General features: G+C 30.9%; 1 protein-coding gene across 2 annotated transcripts in view; it reads left to right on the top strand.

The window, feature by feature from the left end:
- Positions 1 to 20,095, top strand: part of LOC134714535 (uncharacterized protein KIAA0825-like) — a 35,717-nt gene extending 15,622 nt beyond the window's left edge. For both annotated transcript variants that reach the window (XM_063575858.1, XM_063575857.1), the window contains 16 exons: positions 813 to 934; positions 1,833 to 1,986; positions 5,588 to 5,778; positions 6,278 to 6,457; positions 6,813 to 6,944; positions 7,986 to 8,076; positions 12,067 to 12,257; positions 13,077 to 13,131; positions 13,449 to 13,501; positions 14,287 to 14,429; positions 14,960 to 15,120; positions 15,814 to 15,955; positions 17,014 to 17,116; positions 18,010 to 18,113; positions 18,814 to 19,013; positions 19,703 to 20,095. In XM_063575858.1, the coding sequence (XP_063431928.1) occupies positions 813 to 934; positions 1,833 to 1,986; positions 5,588 to 5,778; positions 6,278 to 6,457; positions 6,813 to 6,944; positions 7,986 to 8,076; positions 12,067 to 12,257; positions 13,077 to 13,131; positions 13,449 to 13,501; positions 14,287 to 14,429; positions 14,960 to 15,120; positions 15,814 to 15,955; positions 17,014 to 17,116; positions 18,010 to 18,113; positions 18,814 to 19,013; positions 19,703 to 19,897 (2,217 nt within the window). In that variant the 3' untranslated portion in view covers positions 19,898 to 20,095. The remainder of the gene's footprint in view (positions 1 to 812; positions 935 to 1,832; positions 1,987 to 5,587; positions 5,779 to 6,277; positions 6,458 to 6,812; positions 6,945 to 7,985; positions 8,077 to 12,066; positions 12,258 to 13,076; positions 13,132 to 13,448; positions 13,502 to 14,286; positions 14,430 to 14,959; positions 15,121 to 15,813; positions 15,956 to 17,013; positions 17,117 to 18,009; positions 18,114 to 18,813; positions 19,014 to 19,702) is intronic.
- The last annotated feature ends 646 nt before the right edge of the window (positions 20,096 to 20,741 follow it).

Below are 20,741 nucleotides of genomic sequence, written 5' to 3'. Positions count from 1 at the left end.
AATCAACTTAAAACTTAGTACACATGTTCCCTGTGGTATAATCTTTCTAATTTTAATGCCAAATTAGATTTTTTAACCAATTTCACGGTCAATTGAACATGGAAAATGATAATGTGAGTGGGCATCCGGGTACTTTGGACACATTCTTGGTTTCAAATACCATATATAAGGAAGTTTTTGCAGCAATTTTGATTACGAAATCTAAACTACACCAGCTTTTTACCTTCATTTAAATCATGGAACAAGGTCCAAACTCAAAATCAAAAGGTGAAAACACATTTGAATACTGTACAAGAATATACATAAAGTTTTAAAAATTCTAAATTAGAAAAATTAACGATGAAATATATTTTAAGAACTTATTTACAAATGAAATAACTGAATTTGTGTCTTGCATTAAGAAAAAATATGAGAAAACCTTGTTAAGACAAAATGAACCCCTTTTTATGCCCCACCTACGATAGAAGAGGGGCATTATGTTTTCTGGTCTGTGCGTCCATTTGTCCATTCGTTCGTCCGTCCATCCGTCTGTCCGTCTGTTTGTTCGTCCGTCTGTTACACTTCAGGTTAAAGTTTTTGGTCAAGGTAGTTTTTGATGAAGTTCAATCAACTTGAAACTTAGTAAACATGTTCCCTTTGATAAGATCATTCTAATTTTAATGCCAAATTAGAGAATTTATTCTAATTTCACGGTCCAGTAAACATAGAAAATGATAGTGCGAGTGGGGCATCTTTTTACTGTGGACACATTCTTGTTCTATCTACATATAGTTTCAGAAATTTATTTTTACTTTAATGTTATTTTTTATCAGTTATGCAGTGACATTCCTAGAAATGCTCCAATGAAAAGCCTGTATGCTATTCTGTCCAGTGCAGCTTATGTCAGAAATCAGTTGCAGTATTATGAGACAGTTTTGGTCCCAGAAGAAAGCAGGTATGTGTATGATGAGTCTCTCCCATGTCTGCAAATAATCTTATTGACCCATAATGCTAAATTAAGTTTATAGTATCCATATTTGTGTGGGAATTCTTACACAAATATTTACTTTCACATACACATGGTGTTCATGATTTCCCTTAAATTGTGTCGTTAAAGAATGTTATTTAATACTCATCTAAGACAAAACTGTATGATTCTAGAAAATAATAAAATTTGAAACCTTTCATGTGTTCTTTATTTTTGAGAATTTATTGTTGATGGCAGACTCTGGACTGTTTAGACCTGGCTTTTGCATTGGTAACTTTAAAGACACTAGTCTTTAATTGAAATTATATGTTGAACTCAAAATGTCCTTTGGTAATTTGTGTTATTGGGTTTCTGTTTCATTGATATGATACCGTACAACATTTCTGAACTTTTTTTTTTAATTAGATAGCATTAGGTAAAGTCTGAAACAAATTACATTATGTTAGATCTTAATTTTTTTGTATGAAATAAAAATTTACCCACATTACATGATTCTCTAAGATTATTAGAACTCATTAATTGTATATATTTAAACACAGAAGGTTTTCTCCAATAAAAGGGTTTTATAAGATAAGATCTAAGACCTTGATAAGTAGGACATTTTAACTCTGAATAAACTGCACTATCCTGAATAATTGTGTCCCTTTGAAAAGTAAAAGGCAAATCCAGGGTAATGTGGAGCCCATTATGCCGTATGAATTGTACTTTTAGTACACTTTTCTGATTAGTGGCTGCTCCCTCCTTTTTTATTTTATAAATCATAGATCATTTACTGATTAAAAAAACTTGGGTGTAATATAAGATTTAAGAGAAATATGAATGTTTCTTGAGTTCATCTTTGATGATAGTTTTATTTTTATTCCAGTAAGAGAATATTTGCAGAACCATATAAGAAGTTTGTTGAAGTTGTAGATGTGGTCACTAAACTAATGATAGAGATACATAAGAACTATATGGCTACGAGTATACTACATGATGCTGAAAGTTATAACTGGGCCGACATGAAGGACTTCCATGAGGTTATTATTTTTATATTGGGAAAGATTGTGTAAAATAAACAGGGCAATTGATGTTTCCAAGATACTGTAAATATTGAAATTTTTGCAATGATTTTATTTTGAAAATATCTGAATAAATGGGTGTCATAAAAGCAAATATTACACCTAAAATTTTAATAATTTGTTTCCTAAAATCACAATAATAAATCCTGCATTGTTGTCAATGGTGTGTTTCATGAAATACATGAATTAAATCAGAATCTGAATACAAGCCAGTGTTTTCTTAAAGACGTTTTTTAGCACTATTATTGGTGTTATCTGACTTACTTTTTATACGACCGCTTCAAAATTTTCGTCGTATATTGCTATCACGTTGGCGTCGTCGTCGTCCGAATACTTTTAGTTTTCGCACTCTAACTTTAGTAAAAGTGAATAGAAATCTATGAAATTTTAACACAAGGTTTATGACCATAAAAGGAGGGTTGGTATTGATTTTGGGAGTTTTGGTCCCCTCATTTTAGGAATTAGGGGCCAAAAAGGGCCCAAATAAGCATTTTCTTGGTTTTCGCACTATAACTTTAGTTTAAGTTAATAGAAATCTATGAAATTTTGACACAAGGTTTATGACCACAAAAGAAAGGTTGGGATTGATTTTGGGAGTTTTGGTTTCAACAGTTTAGGAATTAGGGGCCAAAAAAGGGCCCAAATAAGCATTATTCTTGGTTTTTGCACAATAACTTTAGTTTAAGTAAATAGAAATCAATGAAATTTAAACACTATGTTTATGACCACAAAAGGAAGATTGGTATTGATTATGGGAGTTTAGGTCCCAACAGTTTAGGAATTAGGGGCCAAAAAAGGCCCAAATAAGCATTTTTCTTGGTTTTCGCACTTTAACGTTAGTATAAGTAAATAGAAATCTATGAAATTTATACACAAGGTTTATGACCATAAAAGGAAGGTTTGTATTAATTTTGGGAGTTTTGGTCCCAACAGTTTAGGAATTAGGGGCCCAAAGGGTCCAAAATTAAACTTTGTTTGATTTCATCAAAATTGAATAATTGGGGTTCTTTGATATGCCATATCTAACTGTGTATGTAGATTCTTAACTTTTGGTCATGTTTTCAAATTGGTCTACATTAAGGTCCAAAGGGTCCAAAATTAAACTTAGTTTGATTTTGACAAAAAATGAATCGGTTGTGTTCTTTGATATGTTGAATCTAAAAATGTACTTAGATTCTTGATTATTGGCCCAGTTTTCAAGTTGGTCCAAATCTGGGTCCAAAATTCAACTTTATTTGATTATATCAAAAATTGAATAAATGGGGTTCTTTGATATGCCAAATCTAACTGTGTATGTAGATTCTTCATTTTTGGTCCCGTTTTCAAATTGGCCTACATTAAGGTCTAAAGGGTCCATAATTAAACTTAAGTTTGATTTTAACAAAAATTAAATTCTTGGGCCTCTTTGATATGCTGAATCTAAACATGTACTTAGATTTTTGATTATGGGCCCAGTTTTCAAGTTGGTCCTAATCAGGATCTAAAATTATTATATTAAGTATTGTGCAATAGCAAGTCTTTTCAACTGCACAGTATTGTGCAATGGCAAGAAATATCTAATTTCACAATATTGTGAAATAGGATTTTTTTTTTTAATTAGAGTTATCTTTCTTTGTCCAGAATAGTAAGCAAGAAATATCTTATTGCAAGATTTTTTTTTAATTGGAGTTATCTTTCTTTGTCCAGAATCAACTTAAATCTTTGTTATATACAATATACAATGTATATTCACTTTTTACTACCAACTGATAAATTTAAATAATCTTTACCATTCAGTGATAACAAGCAGTTTTTTTACATCTTAATATTTTATGATGTATTTAAATGAGTAGTTATTGTTGCAAACTCCATTAGAAAATTTTAATTGAGATTAGTTTTGGAATAAGGGAAAGGGGGATGTGATTAAAAAAATTGGGTTCCATTTTTCTCATTTGAAATTTCATAAATAAAAAGAAAATTCCTTCAAACATTTTTTTGAGAGGATTAATATTCAACAGCATAGTGAATTGCTCTAAGAGAAAACCAAAATTTTAAGTTCATTAGAACACATTCATTCTGTGTCAGAAACCTATGCTGTGTCAACTATTTAATCGCAATCCAAATTTAGAGCTGAATCCAGCTTGAATGTTGTGTCCATACTTGCCCCAACCGTTCAGGGTTCAACCTCTGCGGTCGTATAAAGCTACGCCCTGCGGAGCATCTGGTTTTAATTGGAGTTATCTTTCTTTGTCCAGAATCAACTTAAATCTTTGTTATATACAATATACAATGTATATTCACTTTTTACTACCAACTGATAAATTTAAATAATCTTTACCATTCAGTGATAACAAGCAGTTTTTTTACATCTTAATATTTTATGATGTATTTAAATGAGTAGTTATTGTTGCAAACTCCATTAGAAAATTTTAATTGAGATTAGTTTTGGAATAAGGGAAAGGGGGATGTGATTAAAAAAATTGGGTTCCATTTTTCTCATTTGAAATTTCATAAATAAAAAGAAAATTCCTTCAAACATTTTTTTGAGAGGATTAATATTCAACAGCATAGTGAATTGCTCTAAGAGAAAACCAAAATTTTAAGTTCATTAGAACACATTCATTCTGTGTCAGAAACCTATGCTGTGTCAACTATTTAATCGCAATCCAAATTTAGAGCTGAATCCAGCTTGAATGTTGTGTCCATACTTGCCCCAACCGTTCAGGGTTCAACCTCTGCGGTCGTATAAAGCTACGCCCTGCGGAGCATCTGGTTTTAATTGGAGTTATCTTTCTTTGTCCAGAATCAACTTAAATCTTTGTTATATACAATATACAATGTATATTCACTTTTTACTACCAACTGATAAATTTAAATAATCTTTACCATTCAGTGATAACAAGCAGTTTTTTTACATCTTAATATTTTATGATGTATTTAAATGAGTAGTTATTGTTGCAAACTCCATTAGAATATTTTAATTGAGATTAGTTTTGGAATAAGGGAAAGGGGGATGTGATTAAAAAATTGGGTTCAATTTTTGTCATTTGAAATTTCATGATAAAAAGAAAATTTCTTCAAACATTTTTTTGAGAGGATTAATATTCAACAGCATAGTGAATTGCTCTAAGAGAAAACCAAAATTTTAAGTTCATTAGAACACATTCATTCTGTGTCAGAAACCTATGCTGTGTCAACTATTTAATCACAATCCAAATTTAGAGCTGAATCCAGCTTGAATGTTGTGTCCATACTTGCCCCAACCGTTCAGGGTTCAACCTCTGCGGTCGTATAAAGCTACGCCCTGCGGAGCATCTGGTTTCTAGAAAGTATTTTTAAAGTGATGCTATAATTTCAAATGAACAGTCCTAATTCATATCCAATGGGTCTATTTAAAAAATACAATGGTAACACTCAAAGTCACTTTAGTTTAAAAAGCGAACCGGTACTGCTGTTATAGAAATTAAGCAATGTTGCTAGTTATGATTGATATAAACTTTATGAATATAAAACTTTAGTGAAAATGCTGTGATCGATTGTTGTGAATTGTTTTCATTCTCATTTACTCTTTGCATTAAAGGGAGAGAGATGTTCCTATCCTATACAGATGTGGAATTATCATATGAGAGGTCTTCAGTATGATTTATGGACTATGTGCCCACCAAGACTCGGTCAGAAAATATTTGGTGAAATTTTACAGGAATCATTACAGATATTGGGACAGAGATATGCTCATGTTCAGCCTTCCTATAAACGCATTCCTCAGTTCAGGTATTCCAAAGATAGCTATAGAAATTCTGAATTTTTCATATTATATTTATAGTTTTGGGATTAAGGGGTTTGTGGGAAGAGTTGGCTATTTCCTAAAATACCTGAAAAAATGTATCTGTATGGCAATTTTTTAAAATATTCATCCATTTTTTTATCCATCTGTTTGTTGGTCTGTGCCTCTTCAGGTTTAAAGTTTTTCAGGTGAAAGTTTTTAGTCGAGGCATTTATTGATGAAGTTTGAATTCCAATCAACTTGAAACTTATTGCACATGTTCCTTATAATATGATCTTTCTAATTTTAATTTAAATTAGAGTTTTGACCCCAATTTCATGGTCCACTGAACAAATTTGATAGTGCTAGTGGGGCATCCATGTAATATGGACACATTCTTGTATAAAAACCTTTATAAGATATTTGACTTCTAATATTATATAGCATTTGTAATGAAGATTGAACACCATGTATAAGTTATAACATCTAAATTGATTTAATTTTCAGATGTGATATTATAACTGTTTTGTTATGTACAGTGGAGATGTTATTTCATTCATGTCGATCATTGTACCAGATATTGGATGTTGGTGATTCACATATCCCCCACTACAACATACAGAACCTATGTACAACATTACTATCAACCATGGCTATTGTCAGCTCACCACTGGAAATTCTTTATAGGTAATTCTTACAGGAGGGGTTAATTTTAGTTGGCACAAGCAACCTTTTACAGTTCAGGTGCTATCAAGCTGTATTGTGATAGTTTGTTTGTATCGAGAGTTGAAAGTTTTATATCCAGAAAATTAAACTTGAAGTCGTCATTTTAGGAGTGTAGGGGGAACTCTAATGAATCAAATGTGGTTGCGTTTTACTTAATAAATAAGTGTAAGAACAATATTTCAAATGAAAAGTTTAATTTTTTGGAGGGGTTGCTGTCTTTTAAAGAAATGACTCACATCGCTCCATGCATTTAATTCTTGAACATGTCTAAATTTATTGGTAATTGAGATAACTTCACATATGATTTTCCTTATAGAGAATTTAAGAAAGGATATATGGAAAAGACTCAGAGAGGTGGTCAGTTTTCTCCAGTGGCCAACACAGCAGGCACAAATACTGACTGGTTGTCATGGATACAGCCAGGAATTTTCCAAAAAGGTTTAAAACAGTAAGTGTTTTGATGATATAGGGAGTGCTGAAGGAAGTGTTACCCACTGCTTTGGATAATGCAAAAGGAGGTGGTTTGTGGTCAATTGGATAGCTTTTTTGAAAGCAAATACTTAAATTTTTACCACATTCCTCACTACATTTCATTTCTAGATTAGCTTACAGTGACTTGACTGTTAGTGTTGCTATCCACCAATTGCAACTCATTCAAAATTTTGACCAAATTGCAATTTGTTTTATTAAACCAAATTGTTCAACTGGTCAGAATATTGAACAAATTGTTCAGTCAAAATGTGAAAGTGCAAGGTGATAAAATAAAATATCACCTTGCACTTTCATGACTTGGCTGTGGTTTTCTATAGCAGTTGGTTAAAATTTCTGACCAGTTGAACAATTTGATTTTATAAAACAAATTGCAATTTGGTCAAAATTTTGAATGAGTTGCAATTGGTGGATAGCAACACTAAAAGTCAAGTCACTGTAACATTACTGGCAAAATATTTATCAACTTCAGGAAGGTCAAACAATCAAACTTCATCAGTGATGTTCAAAACAAAATATTTGACACACAAATGTATTACAAGAAAAGAATTTACTTTTGCAGAGACTTATTTTAAAATGAGAAAGCCACTGTAGTGAACTTAAGAAATAAATAAGGTACACTTCAGTGAGGAATTAGTATTGAAAATCCAGCATATAGAATAGAAAATGTCATCAATTAACAGACTGTTATCTTCAAAACTGTATGTATCACTGCTTTGAATAACAGACCTATGTTTATGTAATCTTTAGACATCCAACAATTGAATTGAAACAGTAGATTTAAAGACCATGAGAGCATGTTGTTTGCTGAATTTGGATTAATTGAATTCATGTACAGTATTTGTAAAATGTGGATTGTCTAATTTAGTGACAAACATGGCCAGTTAAGTTATGGAAAAAGTAACTACTTCCCCTCCTTTTCAAATATTTCTCGAAAAGAAAATGATATGTAAAAAAATATGTTAAAAAATCTTATTGTTGTTTTTTTTTATATTTTCAGATATGATGTTATGCAGACAACCACTGCAGTATACATACAATGTAAATTATTACTTACTCAACCAGAAATAGATTGGGCAATGACACTTCAGGTATATTAAACAAAAACGAAACGAATGTCACACTTGTATGTAAATATTATAATTTTAAAACTCTATTACAAGGTGTTAGATTTACTAGCACTGATGTAAACCAGGGCTCACACTACTTCAGAATTATAGGGAGAAGTGACTTCTCTTTTTGAAACTGATAGGGAGAAGTGGTGAGATTTGAAAGAGAAGTACTCATTCGTGTGGTGTGCTACAATGTTTGGATTTTACTATAGAATAAAGGATCATATGTAAATAATGTTCTTTTTATATTGTTCAATTCATATCTGAGTAAACAATTAAAGTAACATTTCAAATTAAAAGTTGTTTAAGTTTCACTAAGGTTCTTGTGAAAAACTACCAACTAAATATTTAATATCTAGCACTAAAAAAATTATTTTTTTATTTTAAAAAATGTAAAAAATTATAATATATCAATTACAATTTAATTAAAAACTGTCTTGTGTATGAAATTCAGTGTTTCTCATCAAAAAATATAAAAGTTATTAAGCTGGGCCATAATGTATTGATATTAGTATAAAAGTCTCAGAGTTAAGCAACTTTAATCAATAGTTTGAAACAATCCATAAAAATATAGGGAATTAAATAAACCAATCAATTAGATGTAACCAAAAGTCTATTAATGCGTGTGGAATACATATTTTTTCCCGTTGGGATCAATTTTCTTCTGTCAGCTGTTCCATCTGTGCGTCTGTAGAAATTATTGTAAAGGTAGGGATTTCTGTCATAACTGGCCCAAGGACACAGTTATCGTCCTTTGGTTTTCGTTGTCTACGAATATAGTCCCTAGTGTAAACAGTGTATAACTTGCATGTTTTATTTGATATACCTTCCCAATTTATTTCTTGATATTAAATGCATGAAATATTAAGTTGGGGGATGTTATTACATGTCAAAAAAAATTTGGTGCTGAATCTTTATGTTAAGTAGTGAATTGGTCCAGTTCTAAAAGGTCAAATTTTATCACGTCTGAAGCTGTCAAACTGAATTTTACACCCCCTTAACACAGAATTGTCAATATTTTGAGTTAGAGCTGGTAGACGTTTCTATAAATTTGATATTATTTATCTCACTGGTAGTACACTACATTGTAAAAAGCTTTTTGAGAAAGAGCAGGTGCGATTTTTTTAATTTGAATTTATTGTCTAAAAGAAATGCACTACGAAATAACTGTGTTCTCGGGCCTAAGAGATGGATTCCTGAAATCTAGATTCTGTACTTTGGCAACTTTCCTGAATGATTTGCTGGTTTCAATTTGTCAAACTCAATCAAAGTAAAGGATTTACATCTTTGGTTTACAGAAATTCTGTTAAAATGTACCATTTTGGCATTCTACAGCTATAATAAGCATTTTAAAGCAGTTTACATTTTATGCCTAAGAGGCATGCTGAATTTAAATCTGACAGCTTTTTTGTTCCTGATATTTGTGTTTCTATGCTTAAATCAAATTTAATTAACCATTTGTGAACTCTGAATAAAGAGAAAAGTAGATTATCACAGAAAAAAAGTTCAGCATATTTTATATTCATGGCCCTGGTTAAACGGCCTAATTGATGTATGTAAAATGTGAAGCGCTTTGTACATCAAATCTGTAGTCCATCACAAATATTTCACTAAATCTGTAAAAGAAGCACTTTACTTTATACAGTACACCTTACTCCTTTATAGGCTACCATATTTTTTTCCCTGTATGATAGTAAGTGGTCCAAATTTATGCCTATTGAGACTAAAACTAAATGCAAGTTTTCCATTGAAAAGTGAAAAAAACAGCCGTCAGACCATATTGTCTTTTAAAAAATTTAAATGCAAGAGTCCTTTTGCAATTAGACTTCTTGTATCATAACACCTTAGCATAGAAATCAGCAAAAAGTAACACATTTTCACTTCTGATAGCTTCTGTGTGCATTTTTATATGTCAATATGGACTACCGCCTAAATTGACTCTAAATAATTCTCAGAACTACATGGCCCAAGACCATTTTATACCCATGTGGTATACTTTTTGTAACTTTTCTATACATTTAAAGTACATTTAATATATATAAAAGAATAATTTAGGCTTAAAAAACTTAAAAAACTTCAAATTGGCTGAGAAAAATGCATATTTATATAAAGCGTCCCTAAATAGGAAAATCTCCATTTTCAGGCATAGGCTCATATAAATTTGACTTTGGAATAATTACAATACATCTGATAAATAAAATGAGTGTGCAGATGCTTTTAATACTTAATATTTAATATTCAAGAGCATTTAAAAAGGAAATTTTAGCAAAATTAAAAATTTTTAGGCCAAAATCTTGACAATTGATCATATTTAATTTATACGTCAAAAATAAACATCCAAATGTCAATACTAAAATGACCCCAGTTTCTCTTATATATGACATATGGCCATGAAACTTGGCAAACTATCTCATTATTGTCTAAGCTTAGTTTATGCAAAGTTTTATAAAGATTGGTCAAGTCTTTCTGTCCTCTTAGGCCCAAGGACACAGTTATCGTCCTTTGGTTTTCGTTGTCTACGAATATAGTCCCTAGTGTAAACAGTGTATAACTTGCATGTTTTATTTGATATACCTTCCCAATTTATTTCTTGATATTAAATGCATGAAATATTAAGTTGGGGGATGTAATTACATGTCAAAAAAATTTTGGTGCTGAATCTTTATGTTAAGTAGTGAATCGGTCCAGTTCTAAAAGGTCAAATTTTATCACGTCTGAAGCTGTCAAACTGAATTTTACACCCCCTTAACACAGAATTATCAATATTTTGAGGTAGAGCTGGTAGACGTTTCTATAATTTTGATATTATTTGTCTCACTGGTAGTACACTACACTGTAAAAAGCTTTTTGAGAAAGAGCAGGTGCGATTTTTTTAATTTGAATTTATTGTCTAAAAGAAATGCACTACGAAATAACTGTGTTCTCGGGCCAACTGGTCTGGTTCAGATCCGTAGTTTAGAAATCGGTTAATGGCGAATGAATGCAAGAAAATTTACAAAAATAAACGATGTTTGACAAGATAATTGGAAAGGAACATGACGTTTTTAATGCAATAAATGGATTAAACATTTACTGGAGGCAACTTTTGTCATGTTTAAATGAAGAAACAAACCTATTTTGCCGCCGAAATTTAGGTTGATATACGTTTTTTGAGTAACAAGCACCAGAACTTGCGGAAATGCAGGAAGTGATAAAAAGTTGTATTATTTTTCAAATGACCTGCTACACACTGCAAAGACAATGCTTCAACCTCTTTCCCTAAGATATATAGTGAACCGTTTATGTCTAAATTTCTTTAATTATCAATAAAAAATTGATGTTTCATCAACTTGGTAAAATTGAAAATGTCCGATGACGGAAGCGACTGAAAGCGAGTATCGTAAACAACAGGGCTACTTGTTTTCGCTTTTGGGGGTCAATCAGGAAAGCGACTTCTTCACCCAAGTCGCCTGGTAGCGTGAGCCCTGTTAACTCTATTGATAATTGGCTAATTCAAAGTTGCTACTCAGTGACTTCAACAATGTTTTTCATTAATTTGGAATAGAAAAAACTTATGTTTTGTACAAATTACCGAAGGTTAGAGCAATGGTTATTTAAAGTTTTATTCATCAAAACTTGTTTTCAGGACCAAGAAATAATATAACTATACATGTATAAATTTCATTTTTATTTTCCTTTAAATTGAAGGACAAGCAATGACTTTTTTTAAAATATTGATTTCTTTTGAATGAAGCTATAATTCAGAAATTCTTCAGGGAATAGAGGGGAAATTTGTTTTGTTTCCAAAATTTGATGATTGAGAGCCTAGTTGATATAGCCATCATTAAAGATAAAAAAAAAATCTTCAAAAATTTATATAAATTTCATAAAATTAGTAGAATACTAAATTGAGAATGGAAATGGGGATATTTTCAAAATGGTAAAAAATTATTATGATGAAGACCAAATTGTATTTTTTGTCACTTTTAGTCATTGGTGATGAAAGATTATACCTTAGCCATCTTAGTTTTGACACAGTGTGTGGCTGGAGAAGATGGACATACTGTGACTGGGTCCATGGAAAATGTGAAGAAAACATTCCAGTGTATGACCAGGGTCTTATCAGAATGTCCTCACTTTCCTGATGCAGTGGCTAAGACAATGTTACCTGTTATTGACAGGTTAGTTTGCATGAAAATAAGGTAGTTTGGTATGATTTAATAGATTAAAAAACAACCTTGTATTAAAGGTCAATTGAAAATTATGAGATCAACAACAGGTCATCGTACAACCTTAAACTAGGAAGAAAACTTGTACCATGTAGTATGGTATTAAAGTATTTGACAACAAAACATGTTATTAAAATATGATAAACAGTTAAAATAACAGTCAAGTTTTCCGTGGCATTTTATTGTAAATTATCTACTTTATGTTATCGCATTGCAGGTAAATTATCACGTTGTGATTGGTTTAACGCCCTCATGGGTTTCCCCCTATGAGACTGTAGGGAGTTAGTAAATTTCAAAGGTTTTTTTTTACGTGTTATTATTTACGTCATCTATTAATGTTGTTGGGTTTCATTGTTTATTTTTCAACAAAACCCAGCAGAAAAAGTCCAGAGTGGGATAATTTCTTTATAGGTGAACTACTGATCCCCTACAAACCATAGAGGGTGAATAAAATCCAAAGGGGTTTCACCCTTTCTGCAGAATAAAAAATGTAGTTTTTCTTTCTTGTAGCAAGATAGCAAAAAGTGGATCATAGCATGGCAGACTTATTGATGTCAGGTTAAACATTTTAGCAATCTCTAATGTAGGATTTTAACAAAGAGCTGAGCATAGTAAGACAGTGTAGCTCTCTAGGAAAATATAAAATTAAATGTTGAATGTCAGCCATAGAACATAATATGTGAAGAAATACCAGAGTGTAGGGATGTTCACAAAAAAATGATAAAATGAAAGACTATATTTAATAGTGGTATTTATGATCTTAAATTTTAGATGTAATGACTGGAAAGTGTTTGAACCAAAAACAATGCCAGGGAAAGATTTCATTGTAAGTATAAGTGATTGCAAGAGAAACCATGTATAGAATTTAAACTTTCAGTGACATTTTCAAACCATGTAAACCTAAATGAATGCAAGTATGGGTAATGGTTAAAAATTTTGATGAGGACTTAAAAATTCTTTATATATGTTTTAACTGAATTAAATAAAATATATAAAGAATAAAAACAGATAAACCTCATTCCCATTATGTGTTTGTTTGTCATTATAAATCTAGATTCAGTTCAAGTTGTGTTTTTATAATCTTTCTCCTAAAATGATCTTATGTCATTAGACATAATTTTAAGGTACTTTTCTCTTTGACAGATTCCAGTTTGGATGGAGTCATTGTTTGAACTTATGGAACCATTTGTACTGAGGTATGTTTGATAAAAGCTGTGGTAAGACAACCAAGAAAAATCTTGATAATAAAAACAATTCATAAAATAAATGACTTCCAAAAATCTGTCACATTTTTCTACGCAACTGAAAACAAAGCTATATTTGTACAAAACTTCATGTTGGTAAGGAAACCATGTGACATTTCCAAATCAGTCAGTTATCTAGTTCCTGTTTATTACATACATGAAGATGTTCTGCACTTGGCGTATATGAACATATTAAAAAAATCAAAACAGTTCACTCTCATTTTTTTGAACACAATGGACTTGAAGACTTCTAAAAGACCATAACATACAAATACATGGATTTGAGACTAGAATATCGATCCCCTTCCAATATTCATTCAGATTTATTTTAGCTATACCAGGCTGAACAAGAGCTGCTTCCCTTGGTCTGTCAAAATTCTTGTTTTGCTGGAGTTGAAGAAAGGGTATCTTGAAATATTTCTGTGGTCTGCCTGACTTTAAGATCAAGATTGTCCACTGAATTGGTTAGCCAAACCTAACACTTGCCTACTTCCTTATTGCCTGGTTAGTATATTTCCATTCACCAACAATGATCAACAATTAGAGTTGAAACTATATATCTGGTTGCTAATAGGCAAGCAACTCAATTGCTTATGATGAATGTAATGCTGCTATAACAATAGAGGCTTAGCAGTCAATCAATATAAGATTTTATTTTATAAGATACCCATCTGATCCTGGTTTAGTGAAAAACAATTGATTTCACTCATTTTATATTTTATGATCTATTCTTACAGAGTCTTGCAGCCATTGTTGGAACATATTTTAACTGAGACCCATCCAAAACCAAACATTCGACCAATCATGTCAGTAATAGCTGATCTTCCTTGTGGCTGTCAACCACATACAAATACTACCTCAAAGCCAAAGAAAGGAGATGGTATGTAAATACAAATAATCAATGTTATACTGTAAGAAGAATACATTTTATGAAGAGACAATTTTTTGTTCCTGGGTTTAAACCTATTTTCGCATTTAAACATTTTATATTATAGATGAAATGACTATGGAAAGACTTTACTTCCTAATAAGTAATGATTGTTAATCTGTACAGTCAAATCTTAAACAGATATGTGCGGGATTTTCTTGCTGCATTGAAGACCCATCCATGACCTTCAGTTGTTATCTGCTCTTTGGTCGGGTTGTTGTCTCTTTCACATATTCCCCATTTCCATTCTCAATTTTATGTACCCTTCCACACGTGAAGTCCTGATTTGTTTTATTTTTTCCTTAAATTATTATGATTACATGAAATTCAAAATCCCTAATGCTCTCCTCTCATAGGTTAAGCTGTTCTGCATACTAAACTGTGTAAACATGCATTACTTTACTTACTTATGTTATAATAAGTGGGGGTATACTTTTTCAGCATTACATGTAATTCAAACTTTTTCTTTTTCTCTATTTTAGCTACAAAGGAGTTGATTGATACCTGTCTGACTTTACTTCTTGGACAAATTACAGAAGATATATTTGTACTACCTACATCTCTTTGTATCTTACTGAAAATGATACAAGAAAGATGTTCTTCTAATGGGATTAAGACACCTCATCAAAGTGCTGGTCTGAAGGTTAGTTTAGAGATTGATCTTAGCTAATGGTACCCAAACTGTGAAGTATTTCAAAGTGCCTGTTGGAAGACATGTTCATAGATCACAATGTGGTATAGGAACATTGCATACAAGGGCTTGTGGGTTATTGTATAAAAATACTGATCTAAAAATATATCTTATATGGATCTTTTTATCTATATTCCTCATAAAAATTCTGGTAAAAAAAATGCTATTCTTATGGTATCACAACACTGAGAAATAATGTGCTGGTCTAAGGTAGGCCTAGACTATTGTATTCAAAGCCATATTTCATCAGCTTAGTATATAAAAAATAACACTTATTTGGTATAGATAAAAGGCTGATATACACGTACATGAGTGTGTATTTCAAGCATCAAAGTTAGGTTTGCTTGTTTGTTCGGTAAACCATCAATTTTATTAGAGTTCTATTGTAAATATAGTAGCTAACATTTCAAACAAGTTTTTCGTCATTCATTTGTTACCTGGCCTATGATTTGATTGGTTAGTTAGAACTATTGTTATTCTTTCTAAAGGTAGTTTAAAAAAATATCTGGATTTCATGGTTTGCCCCACACACATGTTTCAAAGCTTTAATGATAAATCAAATAATTGTAGTTGTACATTTGTAGTTAGTTTGATAAAAATGTGTTTTTATAATGTGAAATACATATAGATTTTTTTAACTTCTAGGTTTTGGCTATGTGTTTGAGATCTGCTTTAATGGATAAGAATTTTATTGAAAGAACGACAGGAGTATCACCAACTGAGAGTCAAGAAGAACATCTGACAACATTAGCAGAATGTATCTACTATGTCCTGGTTAGCACAAAAGGTATAAACATTTCTTTCAACAACTTCCTTATCTTATTGGCTGAATGAGTACAAAATACTGTAGAGGTCTAATTACACATCCATAAGAAGATACAACATATGTTTTTTCCCCACTAGATAAGGATGGGATCATGGAGGCATTTGTAATTAAACCTTTAGAGGTCCTCCTCCTTCTTAAAAGTAGACCTCAGTCATTTGTTTTCCGACTTTTTTCACCCCATGAAGATTAAAAGTTGCAATGAAATTAAGTGCATTATTATTGGTTACAGATCTGCAGTATTCTCTGTTGAAGGAAAAGATCAGTTTTAGGACTTACTGTCATCCAACTAATTTTCACTTTGTGATTAAAAAAAGCCAGCCAAATTTGTACAGTATATGTGGAAACTGGATCAACCTTTATATAATTATATCACGAAAATGAGATGATTGCAAAAATAAATCAGCACTAAGTTGGATAAAAAAATTAACGACAAATAAAGAATGTGCTTAAATAAGCTGGTTTACAGTATTTTCTCTGTTTTTATGCATTGAAAATTAAAAAAAATATGTGATATCATTACTAATCACAATTTTTAAACTACAGAAGAAAGGATTTCAGGAAATGTGAATGTTAGAACCACATTGATCACACAATTATTACTGATTTTTTTATGAATAATAACTCCTTATCTCGTCTGATTTTGGCCTAATTTTTTTAGTGAATTTTCATTTTCAGAAAACATTGGCTATCCGGATGGGCCAAAATTATTTTTATGAGGATTCATATCATACTTATAATCTATAATACAACTCTATACTCCTTGTTTTATTATCAAAGTCTTCAAGATGAAAACAGATCTGAAATCAATATATTAAAACAGAACAGTGTTCAAAATCTGGAATACATAATTTACTGCTTACTGTTCGGATGCAACTAAAATATATTTATTTTTTGGTAGGGTTTGTGTTGCTCAGTATTTAGTTTGGTCTCTCACTATTTTGCCATGGGTTTGTAGTTTAATTTTGACTCATGGGTTTGAAATATGCCTCTTTTTACATATGTACTTGTTTATTTGACAGCTAAAAGTAGCAGTACCCCAAAACTTGGAGGAAAGTTTTGTAAAGAAAACAAAGAATTAGCTCTTGAGAAAGTAACATATCTTGGCAGTTTCTTTAATACAGAGTAAGTATTCAATAATCATAATAATTTATCCACAGTACCATCTTTTGGTGTGTATAAAATGGACACATGCATAGTACACAATCTTTTTTAGCCATTGAAACTTGAGAAAAAAGTTTTTTATTCTGCTAAACATGCATGGACTTTTTCTCTGTCCGTAATTGATATTTATGCATTACTGTGGATTCATTTATTTTCGTGGGTACCAACTTTTATGGATTGGCAATTTGCAATAACTGTATTTTAGTGGATATGTGATTTTGTGGTCCTGCCTAAGGCTAGATCAACTGTATAAAAATTTGAATTTCACTGAACATCTTATTTCATGGTTCACCTGCCCCCACGAAACCCACAACAATTGGTATCCAACAAATAATAATGAATCCACAGTAAGATGTTATGGTCATTTACATTTGACAATAAAATTTATCAACAGAATTAAAAATGCAAAAATTAAATCTTTAATTAAACCAACCTATGTCAATACAATACAAGTACAAAAGCACTTTTGTGTACATTCGAGATTCAACGATTGTAATGTCTGCTATCTTGTTCACTATTAAAGGAAGGCTAAGTTACTTGTTCATGTATGCCTTTCTTACTTTCTTACTGGAATTTATAACAAGAAAGGAAAATAAAACAATCAGTATAGAGTAAAACTATACTTTGCTAATAAGATCTGGGTGTTTGGAAACATAATAAGCAGCCATTGAAAATGCATCCATATAAAAAAAAAAATTTTAGTTACAATAATTTGTCTTTTCCCTAGAGAATTATAATTCACTGTGTTTTAATATCAGAGATCCTTTATTATTTGTAGATATGAATGTTATGAACTAAAATTGGTTTTAGATGTTATCAAACTTAAATGATAAATACTATATTTTTCCTCATAGGATATTTGAGATACCCTCATCATCAGTGTTGGAGGCAGCTACTAATGAATTTAAAGCACAGTTATTTTCAGTGTGTGCCAGTAATATTCTAGATACATCTATAGGTAAATACTTAAAACTGGTTAAACGGCTTGAATACATTTGTCCCTGCATATTGAAGCATATAGTAAATGAATTGTTTTTGTGTGCATGTGTTCCATTGTTCATTTATAGTTCTAGCTGTACATTTAATGCTATGTCTTTTTACTTGTGAATTAATTTTCATGACGCTTATAAAAAATATGAAGCAAATGACTTTGATATGGTGTCGTTTATTTAATTTTTTTTGCTTACACATTGCAAAACATTAAAAGTTATAACGTATAGATGTGAAAATAAAATATGATATAGGGATCCTTACATGTATTAACCAATTGGTTTGTGAGTTAATCAGAATCTTATTCAAGAAGAGCTTCTAATAATTAATGCATAACAGAAAATGTAAACAACTACTCTTGATATTAAAAAAAAAGGATTTATCACATGGCAAACCATCTCAAATAGGAATGGTTTCTGGTGTAAATGAAATAAAAAAAGAAATATTTCTTAATCTAAGTTATTGTATATATCAAAATAATAAGGATATGGTGTGTTTGCCAGTGAGACCTTTTTCCACCAGAGACAAAATGGTATAGAGGTCAACAACGATAAATCACTGTAAGGCCTTCAACAATGAGCATACATATAAAAGACCCAAAAAATGACAAATGAAAAATTATTCAAACAAGAAAACTAATGACCTAATTTATTGTATGTTTTTTCCAGGTGCATCAGATCTGAGATGTTTATATAATATAATAGCTAACAACTTCCTGTGGCTGGAGAAACACCTGGACATACAGAATTCTCTTCCTAAGACTCTAAACATTCCTGAGAACTTTACCATTTCCACTGATTCACCTACAACACCAAAGTTTGATCCAACCCTAGAATTTGAGTTGATAGGAAATCGGAAATTTGATCATGTAAGTCACAATTGCAGAAATTAATATGGTTTCATTATGAAAACATTTTCTTGAGCAAAATAATGTTAAGATCGAAAATATGTTCATTTATGTCACAATATGTTTATGGTTTCATAATGAAACATTTTCTTTGAAATATTGCAATTGTTAGCCAAGAATATTTCAAAAATATTTTAATTTGAAAGAAAATGTACCATAGTGTGTATGTACAGAGGAAAACATGAAATACAAATTTGCACTTATAGATTACCAATATATGAAAAGAAATTCTATATAGCAAGTTTTGCTTATCTTATTATTGCTGTGTTCATCAAATGCAAAAAGTCTCACACCTCAAAATAATATATAAATGGTAAGGACTAAGGAGTCATTTAAATTGGCTGAAGAAATTTAAACCAAATATACATCTATATTTGTCCTTTATTCAGTTAATAAAAAAGTTGATGTGGTACTTTCTAATATCAAACTGAATAAAATAAATGTTGTAAAGTGGTTACAAGTATAACACACGTAAATTGAAAAGATGAAAGGTAAAATCACAAATCAAGAACAGATTAACACCAGACAATAGTGGTTCTATAAACTTTGCATGTTAAAAGTCTAAAATGTAGCTGTTTTGTGTGAGCAGAGAGCAAAAATCACTCTCAATTATTAAAGAATGTTATATGAAATAATTTGTGTTGTTTTAGGAAGCACTAATGAATTTCAACATTGACTGGCAGAAACTATTATCCTCTGACCTAGGCCTCAGTGAATATGGATTCAGAACGTTGCTTTATAACAGACATGAAATGCAAGATGGAGAATACCTAGAGGAGAATGAAAAGAAACCAGTGGAAGTACTCAAATCTGTGTATGAACATGAGGACAGAGAGTTAGGATAGTCAAATAAAAACAACTAATGGAGAATTGTTTCTCTTTTTTTACCAAAGATATTATTGTACATGTAGTACTTTCGTAGTTCTTCTTTTCCAACATTTAAGTAGATCGTTATTTACTCATAATATTTGTCCAATTTCTCAGCCTTGAAAAATGTCTTTCTTATTTCATACTGGAAACATTATTATTTATTCATCCCATCAAACTAATAAATTGATGGGTATTGAGTTTATCATATGTATCATTTACTTTGAATGATTTTTTCTACAGTGAAACTTGTAGCATCTCTTTTTTTGTTAATAATTGGGTTTATTTGTTATTGATAACCTGACAGACATAAATATTTTTTTTATGATTTTTGCTTTTTTTTTGACAATTCAGAGATTTATTTATACTATCATCCCCATAGATTAATCAATATTAACTTTACAATGAGGGGGGTATTTTTAATTACTTTTTTATATATATTTGGAATGTACAAGCCAGTTATGCATTAGACTTTGGTAGAAAAGGAGTAGGTCCGGTAAGGACCGATTTTGGCCTAAAATTTCAGTTTCATCTGACGAAAGATTTTGACCACTTTTTAAACACTTAAGTGTCTATTTCATATGTTTCCATTAATTTATGTGACAGATTTTAACTTATTTCGTCATTAAAAACGATCCGATTTAAGCTCAAATATGAAAAATCGACCAAATATGCGAAAAAATGTCACTTTTCAAATGTTTTTTGTCAAAAACGAAAGTGGCCGCATTCGTGTTCATCCTCAACCTTTATATATGTTATGTATTATCATCAAATACAACTTCCATTTCAATATTTTGGATGAACACGAATGCGGCCACTTTC

This window comes from Mytilus trossulus, chromosome 4, assembly GCF_036588685.1.
Source record: "Mytilus trossulus isolate FHL-02 chromosome 4, PNRI_Mtr1.1.1.hap1, whole genome shotgun sequence".
Taxonomy (NCBI): Eukaryota; Metazoa; Mollusca; class Bivalvia; order Mytilida; family Mytilidae; genus Mytilus; species Mytilus trossulus.
Note: the sequence above shows the minus strand (reverse complement) of the source record. Positions and strands in the feature narration are given on the sequence as shown.